Genomic DNA, 19,173 nt, shown 5'->3' with positions numbered 1-19,173 from the left:
CTTTAATATTGTAGATGTGCACATAATCCATTCTTTGGAAGTTTGTCTCATCCAAGAGTACCTGAGATATGTGTTTCACTTTGCAGTCTTCTACAGATAAGTGCATATTGTGTCTCAGAAAGTTTATCAATTCTTGAGTATTTAAAAGTATTAGATTTTTATTTTCTGATTTGCTTAGGAAAACGGTATAAAGGATCATTAGGGAAAATTTTAGATAAAATGAAAAAATTGTAAGTGCAATAGTTATATGATGCTTTGTTTTCTAATTTATAATTTTATAATGGTTTATTTAAATATTCAATAAAGTTAAAAAATGCACAGTAGTTGAATACATTATTTATTAATAATAGATTATGGTTAAGACATGAAGAACTTAGATCATCTTCTAAATTTAGTTCCTTCTGCTGTGTAAAGTTATGACAAGCTTGGTCATTTTTTTCATATTCTGACACATTTGTTAATGGAATTGTATACAATTTCCTTTGTAGCATCTAATTTATTCCTGGGGACATAGAACTCTTTGGGGAGTAGTATCACATAGAACTTTAGGGGGAATAGTATATTGTTTTCCCTAACTGCTTTGCCACAGAGTCTACTCTCAAATTATAGTACTAGGTGTCATTTTGAAATAACTGATTGCAGTTGTTAACCTTATAAACTAAACTATCATAAGTTAAATTTTTTTTTAAAAAACCCATACATTATTTCACTAATCATATGGGTAATAGACATAAATGTAAAAAGTATTTACCTTGAGATAATAAACTTATTTTTCATACATACTCAAATACTGTTGCACATTCATACTTGATCATATTATATGACAGTGTTTGTGACAGGGAGCTTCTACTGATACTACATTAGCTTGATAGATCCCCTTGCTAACAAAGAACTGTTGGCAACTGGTTTAGAAAAGCCTCTGAAAATGGTAAAATTACAAAAATATTTATTGTAATGGTTTAGTAATTTTTATCTTTGCTTAAAATAGGTATTTATTGCAAGATGATAGAAACAACTTAAATTCACAAGAAATAGGACATTGGAATTGATTTAAAAAAATTTTCTGTATTTTCTAGTTACAAAAAAATGATCTTTATTTGATTTCTTGGTAGTGAATGGATTTATAAATGGATTCAGAATGAAAAAGTTCATATATTCCATTTTCTATACTTCTTGAAAATAGTTTATCAGCTGGATTTTAGATGACTTGCATTTATGTAGGCAGAAAATCATTTTCTTAAGAAAAGTAAGCCTAAGTTCTTGGGCTACAGAAATATTGGTGAATATTAGAACCATGGAAATCTTGGATTTTCTGCACGCATGGATTTCTACTGTCCCAGATTGTGTATTGTATTAATGAGAAGAAAAATAAACTGCAATACTCTTTCAGCATGGGGCTGCTTTTGGTCCACCGCAAGGTGGATTTCATCCTCCTTATTGGCAACCAGGACCTCCAGGACCTCCAGCACCTCCCCAGAATCGAAGAGAAAGGCCGTCATCATTCAGGGATCGGCAGCGCTCACCTATTGCACTTCCTGTGAAGCAGGAGCCTCCACAAATTGGTAGCTATTAAGTTTAGTGAACCACAATTGGCACGATTTCTTGATTATATGAAAGAGATGTCTTATTTTCTTAAAATGTTGTAAATGTATCTGATATGTTACGCATTGCTACTTTAAAACTATATTATTTAATGGTTGTAAACCTTAAAATTCCAGAGAAGAGATTTGTCTAAAATATTAAAAGCTTTGAATAATTTTTTTTTCTTTTGTGACAGAGACAGAGGGACAGATAGGGACAGACAGGAAGGGAGAGAGATGAGAAGCATCAGTTCTTCGTTGCAGCACCTTAGTTGTTCATTGATTGCTTTCTCATGTGTGCCTTGATGGGGTGGGGTGTGGGGGCTACAACAGACTGAGTGACCCCTTGCTCACGCCTGCGACCTTGGGTCCAAGCTAGTGAGCTTTGCTCAAACCAGATGAGCCCGTGCTCAAGTTGGTGACCTCAGGGTTTCGAACCTGGGTCCTCCGCGACCCAGTCTGATGCTCTATCCACTGTGCCACCATCTGGTCAGGCTGAATAATTTTTTTTAAAACAAATCTTGTGATGAGTTATAAATTTGTCATGACCATAGAATTATTATTTTTTTTAATTTTATTTTTATTTATTTATTTATTTATTTTTGCATTTTTCTGAAGCTGGAAACAGGGAGAGACAGTCAGACTCCCGCATCCACCCCGCACGCCCACCAGGGGCAACGCTCTGCCCACCAGGGGGCGATGCTCTGCCCATCCTGGGCGTCGCCATGTTGCGACCAGAGCCACTCTAGTGCCTGAGGCAGAGGCCACAGAGCCATCCCCAGCGCCCGGGCCATCTTTGCTCCAATGGAACCTTGGCTGCGGGAGGGGAAGAGAGAGACAGAGAGGAAGGCACAGCGGAGGGGTGGAGAAGCAAATGGGCGCTTCTCCTGTGTGCCCTGGCCGGGAATTGAACCCGGGTCCTCCGCACGCTAGGCCGACGCTCTACCGCTGAGCCAACCAGCCAGGGCATGACCATAGAATTTTGATATCTTTTCATTGTTGACAATTTGATACATTATGCCAATATATGAGCATCCCCCCCCTTTTATTTTTTACAGAGACAGAGAGTGAGTCAGAGAGAGGGATAGACAGGAACAGACAGACAGGAATAGAGAGAGATGAGAAACATCAATCATTAGTTTTTCATTGCGCGTTGCAACACCTTAGTTGTTTATTGATTTCTCATATGTACCTTGACTGCGGCCTTTAGCAGACCGAGTAACCCCTTGCTGGAGCCAGTGACCTTGGGTTCAAGCTGTTGGGCTTTTGCTCAAACCAGATGAGCTCGTGCTCAAGCTGGCGACCTCGGGGTCTCGAACCTGGGTCCTCTGCCTCCCAGTCCGACTCTATCCACTGCGCCACTGCCTGGTCAGGCTCCCCCTTTTAAAATCTAGTTTTTTTCCCTAGATTCTTTCCACCCTCAGTTCATATGATACGCTGCTGCCAAATTAATTTCTTTTCTGTTTCACTTTCCATAAGTAGTTTGCAGAAAATTTTAGTTCTTAAGTACTGTACTTCCCCATGTATAAGACACACCTTTCCTGAAAAATTTGGAGTCTAAAAACTGGGTGCGTCTTATACAGCAGTTGTAGAACTGTGGCATTTCAAATACCATACATGGAACTGAGGGTGAGGCAATATATGAAGACAGTGATTCATCGTCAGACACAGATGAGAACAAGCCAATGGTTGGGAGTTTTGACAGTGATGAGGAGTTTTATGAATTTTATGATGAATAAAACTTGAGTTCAATAACTTTATGTAATACTTCTCCCCCCCCCCAAATTTCGGCCCTCACAATTAAGCACGTCTTATACATGGAGAAATACGGTAACATATCAAAACTAACATTTCCAATGACAAATTATATTTATGCTACTATATATCTGGAAGTCCAAATCCAGCACTTAATGGACCAGAAGAACATTTAAGTCTTCCCTTATCACAAGGTAGACATTTTAGGAAGATTATTACTTTTATAACTTATGCAATAAATTAAAAAGTAATCTATATGGAATACTTGTTTAAATGAATTTTCAGTGTGAAAATGGACTTGTGTTTGACTATATTCTGTCTTCATCTTTTAGGAAGCAGTATAGTCTAGGTCTGGCTCTGAAGTAGCTCATATCCCTGCTTACTAACTTTGTAACCTTAAGTACATCTTTTATTCTCATTGAGTCTTTTTCTCATTTGCAAAAGAGTTCAAGTAATAGTAGTGACCATGTAGGGCTTTTTTCTTTTTAAGTGAGAGGAAGGGAGATGGGAAGACAGACTCTCACATGCACCCAGACCAAGATGATCCACCTGGCAACCCTTGTCTGGGGCCAATGCTCAAATCAACTGAGCTATCCTCAGCACCTGAGCTGACATGCTGGGACTAACTATGCTATCCTTGGTGCCCGGGCCAATGCTTGAACCAGTTGACCACTGGCTCCAGGAGGACAAGAGAGAGAGAGAGAAGCAGATGATTGCTTTTTTTGTGCCTTGGCTGGGAATTGACCTGGGACATCCATACACTCAGCCAATGCTCTATCCACCGAACCAACTAGCTGGGGCCTCATTTAGAGTTTTTTATAGGATTGAGCTGTTGGTTTAATGTGCTTTCACAGTGCTTTGCACATTGTAAACATTCATACAATGTTCAACTGCTATTAAAAGATGCTTTTAAAGAGAAGCTGTTATTACTCTCTTGTTGAAGAATGATAGATAGTATTTGTTACAAGTGTTCGAATGGCACCAGCATTTTTTTTTCTAAAAAATTTACTCACAAGTTTGTAGAAATTTAGAATAAGGAACTCATATGCTTGATTTTTACTTCTCTGACTTACGATCTTTGTATCCCCATGTGAACTAGATGCAGTAAAACGCAGGACTCTTCCAGCTTGGATTCGGGAAGGTCTTGAAAAAATGGAACGTGAAAAGCAAAAGAAGTTGGAGAAAGAAAGAATGGAACAACAACGTTCACAGTTGTCCAAAAAAGAAAAGAAGACTACGGAAGATGCGGAAGGAGGTGATGGCCCTCGTTTACCTCAGAGAAGTAAATTTGTAAGTAGAATCCCTTGACCTGAAACTCCATTTGATATTTATGTGAAAAGGTAGTTGAAATAAGTAGGTATTTTAGCCTAGAGAAAGGTATTAAAGTACTGTTTCTGAGATTACTTACAGGAAGTATATTAGGGATTATGTTTTTTATATTTTATGTTATTGAGGGTGGAGTAAGGAGAAAGGGAGCACTGAATTTATAAAACATTTTATTCTGGAGAGAAATTATTCAGTGGGATGCGAGATAGGTCTTCCATTGACAAACATCTGTATTTCGTTCATTGTGGTATAGTTAATTCCCTAGTGGTGGTTTATAAAATAAAACTAAGTTAAAATTGCATTAGAGAAATAAATCTGCCCATTTTGAACATTCAAATATATATTTATATCAGAGAATTTAATCACTTTCATGGTTTTTGACATGAGCACTGAAAGTAACAAAGTTTAAATACTTAAATCTTTATTAGTTAGATGGCATGAGTGGCTTAGGAATGTTTTATTTAGTAGTAATGTACTCCTGACTGGTAGGACAGTTAGAGCACTGGTTGGTATGCCACTTGGGAAATGGGTCTTCCTCCCAAGGCCATTTTCTGCTTCAAAAATAAATCCCAGGGGCCCTGGCCAGTTGACTCAGTGGTAGAGCGTCGGCCTGGTGTGCAGGAGTCCCAGGTTCGATTCCTGGCCAGGGCACACAGGAGAAGCGCCCATCTACTTCTCCACCCCTCCCCCTCTCCTTCCTCTCTGTCTCTCTCTTCCCCTCCCGCAGCCAAGGCTCCACTGGAGCAAAGTTGGCCCGGGCGCTGGGGATGGCTCTATGGCCTCTGCCTTAGGCGCTAGAATGGCTCTGATTGCGGCAGAGCGATACCCCAAGATGGGCAGAGTATCGCCCCCTGGTGGGCATGCTGGGCAGATCCTGGTCGAACGCATGTGGGAGTCTGTCTGACTGCCTTCCGGTTTCCAGCTTCGGAAAAATACAAAAATAAATAAATAAATAAATCCCAGGGACAGAAATGAAACTAGATTTAAGAAGACATTGATTTTGCTTAAATTCCATGAATGCCATAAATTACTTTTATTTTTACGAAAGAGCATGCCAAAGACTTTTTAAAAATTATTTATTCATTTATTTTAGAGAAGGGAGACAGAGAGAGACAAAGAGAAAAAGAGAAGGGGGGGGGGAGAATAGGAAGCATCAGCTCCCATATGTGCCTTGACCAGGCAAGCCCAGGGTTTCAAACCGGCTACCTCAGCGTTCCAGGTCAATGCTTTATCCACTGCGCCACCACAGGCCAGGCCAGGCCAAAGATGTATTTTGTGTTCTGGATGTAATAAAATAAACTATCGACTATCACTGTTAAAGTTTACCTGAAATTTTTTTTGAAAATCTTTACATGAACTAGTGGATTTCCAGATTTGGTGGTGGTTTAAGTGTCAAAAATTATCTGTAGATTGTCCTCCTCCCAGATGTCTTTGGGCTTGTGTTACATGAATTCTTTTGGTTTAAATGGTCTTTCCATAGTAGTATTTAGGTGATCACTTTTTTTACTTAGTGGATTGCTAATTGTGACTGTGGAACACTCCCTAAAATAGAGCCCTCTTTTTAAGGTATTCTCTCTGGATTCTGAAAACCTAACACCCATACAAAGACAGATAAACTGATGGAATTTCCTCCATTTGAAGTAAACTTATTTCTCATCTGTCCTCTGTCCATTGTACAGCTAAAAAAACATTTCATTAAGTTTCAGGGCCAGCTGAGATCTGGATACTGACTACAGAGTTTCCATTTTAAATCACCTAATTTTAGGTAAATGGCTTACATTTACAACTGTAACACTGAATAATATGATTGTGGTTCATTTACCCAAAGTTCTGCAAGTCACTCATTTCAGCCATCATATATAATGGAGTCAGTCTCTGAGCATGATGTGTTTCTGCTTATTTATAGAATAATGTCAAAATTGACTAAGGAAAAAATCAAATTGAAATAAAAATTAATTATGTCTCATAAGCCATCTTGTAATCTTACATTTCTTCTGAGGTAACACTTGAAATCACCACATGAAATCCTTGTCATATAGGCCCTGGCCGGTTAACTCAGTCTGTTAGAGTGTTGAATTAAAACATCAAAGTTGCAAGTTCTATCCTCAGTCAGGCCCAATGAATGCACAACTAAGTGGAACAACAAATGAATGCTTTTTTCTCTCTCCCTCTCTTTGCCTTTCTCTCCCTCCCTCTGTCTTCCTCCCTCTCTTCCCTCGCTCCTCTTCCTTTCACTATCTCTTTAAAATCAATCAATAAGTATAAACTTTGTGTGACAGAGAGAGGGACAGACAGTCAGGGGGGAGGGAGATGAGAAGCATCAATTTTTCGTTGGAGCTCCTTTGTCTCCTTAGTAGTTCATTGATTGCTTTTTCGTATGTGCCTTGATGGGGCAGGGGGAGTGCTACAGCAGACTGAGTGACCCTTTGCTCAAGCCAACAACCTTGGGCTCAAGCTAGTGACCACAGGGTCATGTCTCTGATCCTACACTCAAGCCAGCAACCCTGCGTTCAAGCTGGTGAGCCCGCGCTCAAGTTGGCGACCTTGGGGCCTTCGAACCTGGGTCCTCTGCATCCCAGTCTGACACTCTATTCACTGTGCCACTGCCTGGTCAGGCAATAAATAAAATGTTTCAAAAAAATTATCATACAAAAATATAATTGAGAGAATAGTTTTTATTTTTGTATATCTTCCATTGATTTTTTTTAACTTATGGTTTTAAAACAATGTGCAATAATGACTTTACATTATAAGCATGAATTTGGGCTATATATTATATAATACCTTTTTTTAGGATAGTGACGAGGAAGATGAAGACACTGAAAATGTTGAGGCTGCAAGCAGTGGAAAAGTCACCAGAAGTCCATCTCCGGTTCCTCAGGAAGAGCAAAGTGAACCAGAGATGACTGAAGAAGAGAAAGAATATCAAATGGTAAAAATGTAAAAATTTTTTTAAATTAAGAAATTATACATAATTAGCATTTAACATTATATTACAGGATTTATTTTGTTTATAATTTTTTAGAACTATTGGTTGGCATCTTAAACATTAAAACTGAGAAATTATTAAACAGTTAATAAAATATATGTTAATGTATAGATTTGCTTGGCAGTAATGTCTGCAAAATCCAGATAACAAGAGTATGAAGTCACAGCTTATAAAGCAGTTATTAAACACTTTTCCTAATACTAATGTTATAATTAAACAATGTTTTACTATATGAGACCCAAGAGAACATGTCTATTATTTTCTAAAGTGTGGTTTTTGAAAGATTAAAAGACTTCATAGAGGCCCTGGCCAGTTGGCTCAGTGGTAGAGCATCGGCCTGGCGTGCAGGAGTCCCGGGTTTGATTCCCATCCAGGGCACACAGGAGAAGCACCCATCTGCTTCTCCACCCCTCCCCCTTTCCTTCCTCTCTGTCTCTCTCTTCCCCTCCCACAGCTAAGGCTCCATTGGAGCAAAAATGGCTCGGGTGCTGGGGATGGCTCTATGGCCTCTGCCTCAGGCACTAGACTGGCTCTGGTCACAACAGAGCGATGCCCCAGATGGGCAGAGAATTGCCCCCTGGTGGGCATGCCGGGTGGATCCCGGTCGGGCTCATGCGGGAGTCTGACTGCCTCCCCGTTTCCAGCTATAGAAAAAATACAAACAAACAAAAAAAAAAAGACTTCATAGAAAAATAAGTTCAGGAAGCCCTGGGTGGGAATATAGGTAAACATATTTCTTCATTGCAGTTCTTCTCAAAGCCATTAAGGTCTGTAATGTGTTTTGTCTTTTTCTGAGACTGGGAATATAAAATGCTGCGTTTCTCATATTGAAAGACCAGTAATCTTTGGGATGTGTTTAGAAGATGCCGATTCAGTGTTCTCTCATTTTAATAGATGAGTAGTACTGTGATCTGCAGCCCAGAGAGGATAAGGGACTTTGAAACTGCTATTGGTAGCCAAACTGGTGCTAGGATCTAGCTCTATTTCATGTCTGTTGTTCTCTTACTAGTAAAGCAATCAAGAAAAAAAGGACTTCATCTGACAAAATGAGATAACTGTCTCTTCCTTTTTCTTCCTCAAATTTTACCTTGAGCCGAATTCCTAAGTGATTTAAGAAACTAGTATTAATACTACTTTTTAATAATATTCAATAAAAGGATACCTTTTTCAACTTAAAACACCTATTGACATTTGGTGGGGGATTTTAATAATAGGGACATTTTAAATGTTTTGTCTCTAGTGTTAGAATTCAGTATCTCTACAGAAACTAAATTTTTAACTCCGTGATGGCAAACCTTTTTATAAAAACCGCCCACTTTTGCAGTTCTGGTCAACCTGGTCCTTCCCGTCCACTAGTGAGCCAATAGGGGTGCCCTTTGGTTGCTCCTACCAAGCACCATGAAAGCTGGAACACCCAGTAGTGGGTGGGAGGGACCAGGTTGACCAGCACTGCAAAAGTGGGCGGTTTTTATAAAAAGGTTTGCCATCACGGCTTTAACTCATATGCTTTTGAAAATTTTTAAAGTTTTGATACTTTAAAAATAATTTTCAAGATAATTTCCATTCTTGGAATGGCTCATCTGATATCATCTCTAAAAATGTTTTATAAAATTGCTTTACCTTTTAATTAAAAAAAAATTTTTTTTAAGTTAGAGTAGGTGAGAGTCTCTTGCATGTGCCCCAGCTGGGATCCACCCAGCAATCCCTGTCTGGGGCTGCCCAGTCTGTGACCATGGCTCACAACCGAGCTACTTTTAGCACCTGAGGTAGAGGCTCCATGGAGCCATCCTCAGCTCTTGGGGCTAACATGTTCAAACCAATTGAGCCATGGCTGCGGGAGGAGAAGGGGTTAAGTGAAACAGATGGTCTCCCTCTTCTGTGCCCTGACCAGGAATTGAACCTGGGACTTTGACATGCTGGGTCTGAGCCGACTGGCCAGGCTCTTTTTAATTTTTTTAGAAATGTCAGAATGTATTGGTAACTATAATAAAGTTAGAAACAATATATATTTCTTAGATGTTACTGACAAAAATGCTGCTAACTGAAATTCTACTGGATGTCACAGATGAAGAAATTTATTATGTAGCCAAAGATGCACACCGGAAAGCAACAAAAGGTATATTGTGGGTGTTCTTGGCTTTGTTTCGCTGGGGGTGTTTTGGTTTTGGTGGCTATTTTGGCCTTTTTTTTTTGTTGTCCTTGTTGAAATCCTAGCAGATATTTGAATTCTCTTCTTGCATGTTTTACTCTTTGGGAAAGTTTAGATTTGTAGACACTCTTTACAACTATACAAATACTTTTGTTTTATCCAATCTATATGAACACAAATTAGTAATTATACTATTGTTCTGTAAAATGTATTGTGGAAAATTCTTGATGTTCAATTTATTTCACTTGATTTTTTTTTTAATAGATACCATGGTATTAGTGTATGACCTCTAAAGCAATTTAGTTTTACTAATGAATTATGAACCTTGAGAGTTTTCACAGTTTGCCACTTACAATTCTTACAGAAATTAGTGATTTCTCACCTAGCCCCTATATTTTTAGTAACACTTAAAAAATATACTAAAAGCAAAATGTAAATTATGGGCCATACCCCTAAAATAAAAATACTGATACACTGTCAACATTTTCCCTCATTATAAACCAATTTCAGCTCACATCAGAATTATACTTTCAAGGCCAGACATGCTACTGGTTTAAAGTGAATGTTATGTTTTTAATGTTTCTTCTCTCCCCAAGAAGCAGCAATAGTAGTAGATTTAACAATACCATAGACTCTCATGACTATGAAATCGTGGCTATTTGTGTTAACATGTTGTTCCTGTTGTTGATGTGATACAAAGCTCCTGCAAAACAGCTGGCACAGTCCAGTGCACTGGCTTCCCTCACTGGACTCGGTAAGTGTTCTCCTTATTTGTGACAGGGCCTTAGAGGGAAAAATCACACTTACCTTGTCTCTCTACATGTACTGTTTTGAAACTGTACTGTTCCTACTCAGTGTATAAAACCTAGGTCTTAGGGTTATATCAGTACCTAAAAGGTTTGCCTTTTTTTTTAAACATTCACAGTGGGATTATTATATCATATATGCGGTGACTAATTCGTAGTTTACTGAGGCAAGTTGTAATAGTTATAACTTAGCCATGGTAGTATTTAAGCTCACTTTCAAAATTATTGCATACATGCCTCAGAGGGAAATTTATCCACTAATGCTTTTAAGGACCTTTATTGAGATTGTGTTGCAGCAAGTCAGGTTTACCACAGAGGAAAGGGTTTATCTTATATTAGAGCAGTAGTGATGTGTTCATAATTTGCTATTTGCATGATATATTAACAAGTATATAAAAGCTTGAATTTGCCTTTCCCACATCTTAATTTCAAACGAGTCTTTGTGAGGATAAACAGAAATGGCTAGAACCAAATGCCCATGTAATTTTGTTATGATTACTATTTAGAACACTTCAGGGTGGGGAGTAGTTTTAGCATCATACCACTTTTGTACAGTCAGAGTTACAGTATTCTGATTTTTTTTTTTAAGGAAAAAAATACTTAGCATACTACCTAGGATTTCTAAGCTTTGAATTGTAGAACTATTTTCAGGATCGTCATAAATTTTAAGGTAGTTGAATTGATTATGTTTTAGTGAGGTTTTGTTACTGCCCTATTCTAAAGGATTTTATTGGTTAGCATGGACAGTAAAATAAACCATTATCACAATTCCTTAATGGTGACAAAAATGTATGAAATATTCCAGAAAGAATAAGGTACTAAGTATCAATTTTCATGAGGGTTCCTTATAAACTACTTAAGCATTGGAATTCATACTTCTCCCCACCCCGAATAAGCATATTCTTCCAACAAAATGCAATAAAAAAAAGAAATGAGCTTTCTCCTCGGACCTTAAAAAGTTTTTAGTGCACAGAATAAGTTTTCCAAATGATAGACTGGGCTTTATGCACACAGGTGGACTGGGTGGTTATGGATCAGGAGACAGTGAAGATGAGAGGAGTGATAGAGCCTCTGAATCATCTGACACTGATGATGAGGAATTACGGCACCGAATCCGGCAAAAACAGGAAGCCTTTTGGAGAAAAGAAAAAGAACAACAGCTGTTACATGATAAACAAATGGAAGGTATATCTTTTAGATCCACTTAATTTTTATCCAGTTTTGTTTTTATTGCTTTTCATTGTCAACCAACCTAAAATATCAAAGAATGGAATCGAGGCTAGATTATAAATGAGATGTAACTGAAACTAAGGTTTCTTGGCTCGCATGCAATTTTTATCAAATGTAAAATCAAAATTGCAGTATTCAAAATACAGAGTTTAGAAAAGATATACTTTTGTTTTGGTACAGATTAATCTCAGGGGCTGTAAGTTAGCTTTTTTTTTTTTTTTTTTCCTTAACAGAGAGTCAGAGATAGGGATAGATAGGGACAGACAGACAGGAACGGAGAGAGATGAGAAGCATCAATCATCAGTTTTTCATTGCGACACCTTAGTTGTTCATTGATTGCTTTCTCATATGTGCCTTGACCGTGGGCCTTCAGCAGACTGAGTAACCCCTTGCTTGAGCCAGCGACCTTGGGTCCAAGCTGATGAGCTTTGCTCAAACCAGATGAGCCTGTGCTCAAGCTGGAGACCTCTGGTTCTCGAACCTGGGTCCTACGTATCCCAGTCCGACGCTCTATCCACTGCGCCACCTCCTAGTCAGGCTGTATTTTTATTTCTTGTTAAAGTTCTTAAAATGAAAAGAAGCCTTTTGAAATGGGGGAAATATATTTGTAAAAGTATTGAAAAGTGATTTGTAGCTAGGATAATTAAGAATAATAGAGGACTTTTAGAAGTAGTTTTTAATGTAAAATAATGTAATGAATTCCTGTCTTTAAACAGTTTACATGATGATTCTAGCAATAATGAAATAATATTTATTTTGAAAATATTTTGAATCTTATTATTTGGACAGTTTGGAAGGTAATTACTAAGAATTTGCAGCCCAAATTTCCCTATAACTTATTACCTAAGGTACCTTATTTGACAAAAGGGAAAATTTTTCTAATTATTTATTTATTTATTTATTGAGAGAGAGAGAGGCAGGAAGGAGAGATGAGAAGCATCATCTTGTAGCTGCGTCACTTTAGTCATTCATTGATTGCTCTCATATGTGGCTTGAGTAGAGGGCTCTAGCCTAACCAGTGATCTTGGGCTCAATTCAGAACCTAAGTCAGACCAGGGGTCATGTCTATGATCCCACACTCAAGCTGGATGAGCCCACACTCAAGCAGGCAATCTCGGGGGTTCAACCTGGGATGTTAGTGTTTTAGTTCGTCGCTCTATCCCCAGCACACCACTGGTGGTGAAGGAAATTGTTTTCTCACTCACTTCCCATATATCTGTACACCGTGATAATTATGGCTGTACTATCCAGGAGGTTAGCTAACTAATGTAGCTAATCCAAATTGAGATAACATATTCCCCCATGTATAAGACGCACCTTAATTTTGGGACCCGAAATTTGAAAAGCAAAAAGTACACATAAAGTTATTGAACTCAGGTTTTATTCATTATAAAATTTATACAACTCCTCAACAAGCATTAAAAAGCAGGAAATGCAAGTAAAAAAAAAATACAACCACTGTATAAGACGCGCCCAGTTTTTAGACCCCAAATTTTTTCAGAAAAGGGTGCATCTTACTATACATGGGGAAATATGGTATGCTGTAGGTGTAAAATATACACTAAGTTTCAAAGACTTTATGTGAAAAAACGATATTTTGGTATTCTTTTAAATTGATTACATGTGAACTATAGGTTTTGTTAATATTGGGTTCATAAAATTAACCCTTTGATTAGTATGAACATTCATGTGCGTCCTCATGCTTCCTGACCATTCAGAGTACAATCGTACAAAAATTTTTATTTTACCCTGGCCGGTTGGCTCAGTGGTAGAGCGTTGGCCTGGCGTGCAGGAGTCCCAGGTTCAATTCCTGGCCAGGGCATACAGGAGAAGCGCCCATCTGCTTCTCCACCCCTCCCCCTCTTCTTCCTCTCTGTCTCTCTCTTCCCTTCCCACAGCCAAGGCTCCATTGGAGCAAAGTTGGCCCAGGCGCTGGGGATAGCTCTATGGCCTCTGCCTCAGGCGCTAGAATGGCTCTGGTTGCAACAGGGCAACCCCCAGATGGGTGGAGCATCGCCTTCTGGTGGGCATGCCGGTGGATCCCAGTGGGGCGCATGCAGGAGTCTGTCTGACTGCCTCCCCCATTTCCAACTTCAGAAAAATACAAAAGAAAAAAATATATATATTTTAAAAATGTGTAAGGCAACATTAAAATAAGGCAAACTATGTTCTTCTTGTTTCCATAAATTGGTTATCAAACAAACATGATTTTAAGTTAATAAAACTGTAACTGTAACTAATTTCATTTTTTGAAAAAAAAACCTCACTCCCAGGGGTCAGAAGCATGGAAAGAACTCACTACTCAAAGGATTAATTTTACTAGTTTATTTTTACTTTTAAATGTAGCTAATAGAAAATTTAAAATTACCTATGTGGCCTTCTCTTTTGTTATAGTCTACCTAATATATATACTGCTCACAAAAACTAGGGGATATTTTATTGCTTCATATGAAGAGCTAGAAACATGTGAGGCGATAAAATATCCCCTAATATCTATGAGCAGTATAGTTTGGGAGGTTTTCATTGTACATTTGACTTTTCTTAGTATTTTTTTTTGTCTTTTTTCATTTCAGAAGAAAAGCAACAAACTGAAAGGGTTACAAAAGAGATGAATGAATTTATCCATAAAGAACAAAATAGTTTATCATTACTTGAAGCAAGAGAAACAGACGGTGATATGGTTAATGAAAAGAAAAGAACTCCAAATGAAACTACATCAGTTTTAGAACCAAAAAAAGACCATAAAGAAAAAGAGAAACAAGGAAGGAGTAGATCAGGAAGTTCTAGTAGTGGTAGTTCCAGTAGCAATAGCAGAAGCAGTAGTAGTAGTAGTACTGTTTCTAGCTCTTCATACAGTTCTAGCTCAGGTAGTAGTCGCACATCTTCTCGATCTTCTACTCCTAAACGGAAAAAGAGACATAGTAGGAGTAGATCTCCAACAATTAAAGCTAGACGTAGTAGGAGTAGAAGTTATTCTCGCAGAATTAAAATAGACAGCAATAGGGCTAGAGTCAAGATTAGAGATAGGAGGAGATCTAATAGAAATAGCATGGAAAGAGAAAGACGAAGAAATCGGAGTCCTTCCCGAGAGAGACGTAGAAGTAGAAGTCGCTCAAGGGATAGGCGAACCAATCGGTCCAGTCGCAGTAGGAGTCGAGATAGGCGTAAAATTGATGACCAACGTGGAAATCTTAGTGGGAGCAGTCATAAACATAAAGGTGAGGCTAAAGAACAAGAGAGGAAAAAAGAGAGGAGTCGAAGTATAGATAAAGATAGGAAAAAGAAGGACAAAGAAAGAGAGCGTGAACAGGATAAAAGAAAAGAGAAACAAAAAAGGGAAGAAAAGGATTTTAAGTTCAGTGGCCAGGATGATAGGTTAAAAAGGAAACGAGAAAGTGAAAGAACGTTCTCTAGGAGTGGTTCTATATCTGTTAAAATCATCAGACATGATTCTAGACAGGATAGTAAGAAAACTACTACCAAAGATAGTAAAAAACATTCAGGCTCTGATTCTAGTGGAAGGAGCAGTTCTGAATCTCCAGGAAGTAGCAAAGAAAAGAAGGCTAAGAAGCCTAAACATAGTCGGTCGCGATCCATGGAGAAATCTCAAAGGTCTGGTAAGAAGGCAAGCCGCAAACACAAGTCTAAGTCCCGATCAAGGTAGTATACTTTTTAAAGTATTTTGTCTGATTTTTAAAACAATTTGAATTTATTCAAAGTTGAAAGTGTCCTTTCTCTCTCTCTTTAATAAACTCAGTTTGGTACTTGATAAAATATCATAGTCTTAAGTAATTTTAGAAATCCTATATGATATTATTTATTTAAAAATTGCAGATTCTTTAGTTTAAAATACATTTTTATTTTTAAATTTTGTCTTTTCCCTTTTTTTTCAGATCAACAACTCCTCCCCGCCGTAAACGCTGAGGAATGATGTGGCAAGATGCCATGATGTTTAAAAAATTCCATGAGTTTTAAGGGCTTGTCTCATTATAGAGGCACATTGTGGCTGTGTAGGTGAAACCAGAATTTTTTTTAATCTGTAAATAGGTGTACTTTTTCCAAATGCTGCTCCGAGTTAATAGGATTTCTTTGTATTCCTTTTTTTTTTTTTTTCCAAAAAATAGTTCATAATAAGACTATAAACATGCCATTCTCTTTCAGCTGTAATGTTCTTAAAATTATTCTTGAATGTACTGTGATGTCAATAAAGCTCTTTAGTTCATTTTTGTTAACCTCTTGCACCTTAATTTTATGATTTTAATTTAAGGAACGTACTTTTACAAAAAGGCAGCTGGAACTTTGTATAACAAGTTTTAAAGGTACTTCCTCCCATCTCCCCCAAAGAAAATGGTTTTATCTCAATAGTTGGTCAAAGTTTGTAATTTGTACCCATGGATTTTTGTCAAATTCCAACTTTAAGTGTGGAAGAGGGCCAGAAACAGACCTTTTTCATTTGGAAGCATTTGACAGCTTTCTAAACTCATCCTAATTTGGGGATTTTCAAGTAATATATTCTCTGTGTGTATAACGTATGGTTCACTCATGTAAAATGAAATTACTGGATTCAATCAAGCCAGTGTACCAATTAGTTACTTATAAGGAATGATTGTGTTTGACACTAATAGTCAAATCTGGAACCATATTCTGCAGTTATCCACTTCTGTTTTGGAAGCATATTTTAAACACTTTGGGGTTATTATAGAAATAAGACTCACAATTCAATATATTTATTTATATTTTAAAGTATAATATGACCTCAGCTCAGTGGAGGAATGCTGTATTATGTAGGTTTGTGTCAGTTTCATAACATTGAAGTGGTTTGGTTTTGTCAGTTTCTTAAAATTAGGCTCAGTGAGTGCTAGCAATTACAAAGTGAAGGCTCTACAGGCATTTAAATGCTCAACGGCTTTCAAGGTTTGTTTTTATGTGATTATTATGCCACAATAGATAAATCTTTGAAAACAAATGTTTTTAAATTTTAATTTAAAAAGAAAAGATCGGGTGCAGGTCACAGAAATGTTTTAAAGTATGCCTTTTTACCAGCAATAGTTCATTTTAAAATATGCCAGATTTTTGCCAAGATCAGTATTTCCTCAAAATGAAGGTAGAAATAGATTTGTATAGTGTGCTCTTGTACCTCTGCGTAAATTCTTAAATAATTTTGAGCAGTTATGCATTTATCTAGAGGAAATAAATCAACTGTGAATAAATGCATGTTTACCAAAATGGTTGTTTTACAGTGCATTTAGTTCTGATATTTATAAAGTTGACATTTCACAGAATAACTTTTAAATAGTTTAGAATTCTATATAGTTTAGACATCAGTCACATCTGGAGACAAAATAAAGGAAAGTGTGCAATATTTTTTATGTAGTTGAGCTAACACAGTATACCTAATTGTAGAATTATCCAGTTAATTTGTAATAAATAGGTTGTATTACATTTTCATATCTTAAAATGTTTTTTAGATCAATCTTCAAGTGAAATAATATTTTCAAAATAAAATACTACAGAAAAACTCTGTTGGCTATGATATGCACATTTTTGGGCAAGATATGAACTAGAGCCAAAAGTAGTATTTGACAGTTTTATTTACTCTGCCATAATATGCAAGCTTCTTATCTTTTAAATCTAGGCATTTTTAAAAACACAGTCATGATATGTGTGATTATTAGTAGACACATTAGTGTTATAATTAGATATTTGGGTTTTTCAGAATTTTATGGGTAATTTAGATAATTTATCATTTTGTTGACATGCAATGAAGTATGTTTACCTTGAGTAGTAAGAGTATAAAATAGGGCTTCCATGATTTGGGATGTGAATGCTAAAATTTAACATAAGTTAATTAAATGTATAATTTGATTATGTAATCTTTTCTAAAATGACATCACCAGAAAATTAATAGATTCAATTTTTGATACAATCATCGGTCTGGGTTGGTTAATAAAAACTGTCAGAGGTTCTTTTAAAAAATATTTCTAGTGTGTTAATCATACTTGTTTTTTGTGGAATTGGGGGTAAGCCACACCATTAAGAGAATAAAATGTAATTTAGAAGAGGTAATTATTAGATCTGTTTCAGGCCCCAAAATATAAATAAAGGTTGGTGTGGAATCTCGTGTGTTTTCTGCCATTGTAAAATATCTTTTAGCCTGGTTCTAATGGTTTATACACAATAGGTGAATTTCCCCAACAGTCTTACGTTTTAGTGCTTGACTTATTCTGGTTCTTAAAAGAAGCATATGATGCATAGTTAATTTTAAGTGAGATTTTTTTATCTTATGTGGGAATTTTTACATAAGAATTATGTAAGTTCCTGTTATATAAGACAATTAAAATATTGTCTTACGGAAATCTTTTTATTTAAACTGAGTTTTTCTTCTCTGGAATATATTAAAATCTATTTTAATTCAGTGAAGTTTCTAAAATGGTACTAAGCTTGGTTTATTGGAAATAGTAATATATTGGACTGTCCTGGCTCAGTTACTTGATGAATTTTGGGCAAATCATTCATTATAGGCCTTAATTTCTTCAACAACGTAAGGGCAGAATTAGATTATTTCCAAGTCTTGAACACATAAAGCCCTTAGGTTCTTTAATATTAAGTAGAACTTGGTTGTAAAGTCTAAACCTAAATGAAAAAATGAGCTTTTTATTAGTCCTAAAATAACTCATATGTAATGAGTAACGTTTATAGCATAAAGGTTTATCAGGTATAGAGTTCTCCTGTAACACACATAGGTTAAATCTGCCACATTCTGATTATGGTAAGATAAAGTTATCCTAATAACTGTAGTTACTAATTTAGGTGAAATTTGGTTAATGTGAAAATTTATGAGGGAAACTTAGTGACTCTAGTAGTATGTCATTTAATAAAACTTAGGGATGTCACTCCAATAAGTTCAATAAAAAACCCTGTTAGCTGTAAGGGAGCACATTACCCTTAAGTTGAATGGGAAAAGTTTATATAAATTAAATTTCAAAATATTAAAAAGATTAAATTTTAGGCCCTGGCCGGTTAGCTCAGTGGTAGAGCATCGGCCTGGCGTGCGGGAGTCCCGGTTCGATTCCCGGCCAGGGCACACAGGAGAAGCGCCCATCTGCTTCTCCACCCCTTCCCCTCTCCTTCCTCTCTGTCTCTCTCTTCCCCTCCCGCAGCCAAGGCTCCATTGGAGCAAAGTTTGCCCGGGCACTGAGGATGGCTCTGTGGCCTCTGCCTCAGGCACTAGAATGGCTCTGATTGCGGCAGAGCGATGCCCTAGATGGGCAGAGCATCGCCCCCTGGTGGGCGTGCCGGGTGGATCCCGGTCGGGCGCATGCCGGAGTCTGACTGCCT

At 37.2% G+C, this 19,173-nt stretch overlaps 1 protein-coding gene across 4 annotated transcripts in view; it reads left to right on the top strand.

Moving 5' to 3' along the window:
- Positions 1 to 15,936, top strand: part of PNISR (PNN interacting serine and arginine rich protein) — a 31,857-nt gene extending 15,921 nt beyond the window's left edge. For 3 of the 4 annotated variants that reach the window (XM_066254416.1, XM_066254413.1, XM_066254408.1), the window contains exons 6-13: positions 1,391 to 1,562; positions 4,435 to 4,625; positions 7,456 to 7,593; positions 9,667 to 9,766; positions 10,500 to 10,553; positions 11,620 to 11,790; positions 14,409 to 15,495; positions 15,729 to 15,936. In XM_066254416.1, the coding sequence (XP_066110513.1) occupies positions 1,391 to 1,562; positions 4,435 to 4,625; positions 7,456 to 7,593; positions 9,667 to 9,766; positions 10,500 to 10,553; positions 11,620 to 11,790; positions 14,409 to 15,495; positions 15,729 to 15,759 (1,944 nt within the window). In that variant the 3' untranslated portion in view covers positions 15,760 to 15,936. The remainder of the gene's footprint in view (positions 1 to 1,390; positions 1,563 to 4,434; positions 4,626 to 7,455; positions 7,594 to 9,666; positions 9,767 to 10,499; positions 10,554 to 11,619; positions 11,791 to 14,408; positions 15,496 to 15,728) is intronic. The other variant, XM_066254420.1, reaches the window with a different exon arrangement.
- Positions 15,937 to 19,173: the final 3,237 nt, after the last annotated feature.

Source organism: Saccopteryx bilineata, chromosome 1 (genome assembly GCF_036850765.1).
Source record: "Saccopteryx bilineata isolate mSacBil1 chromosome 1, mSacBil1_pri_phased_curated, whole genome shotgun sequence".
Lineage (NCBI taxonomy): Eukaryota > Metazoa > Chordata > Mammalia > Chiroptera > Emballonuridae > Saccopteryx > Saccopteryx bilineata.
The sequence above is the reverse complement of the archived record's forward strand: the minus strand, read 5'-3'. Positions and strand labels throughout refer to the sequence as shown.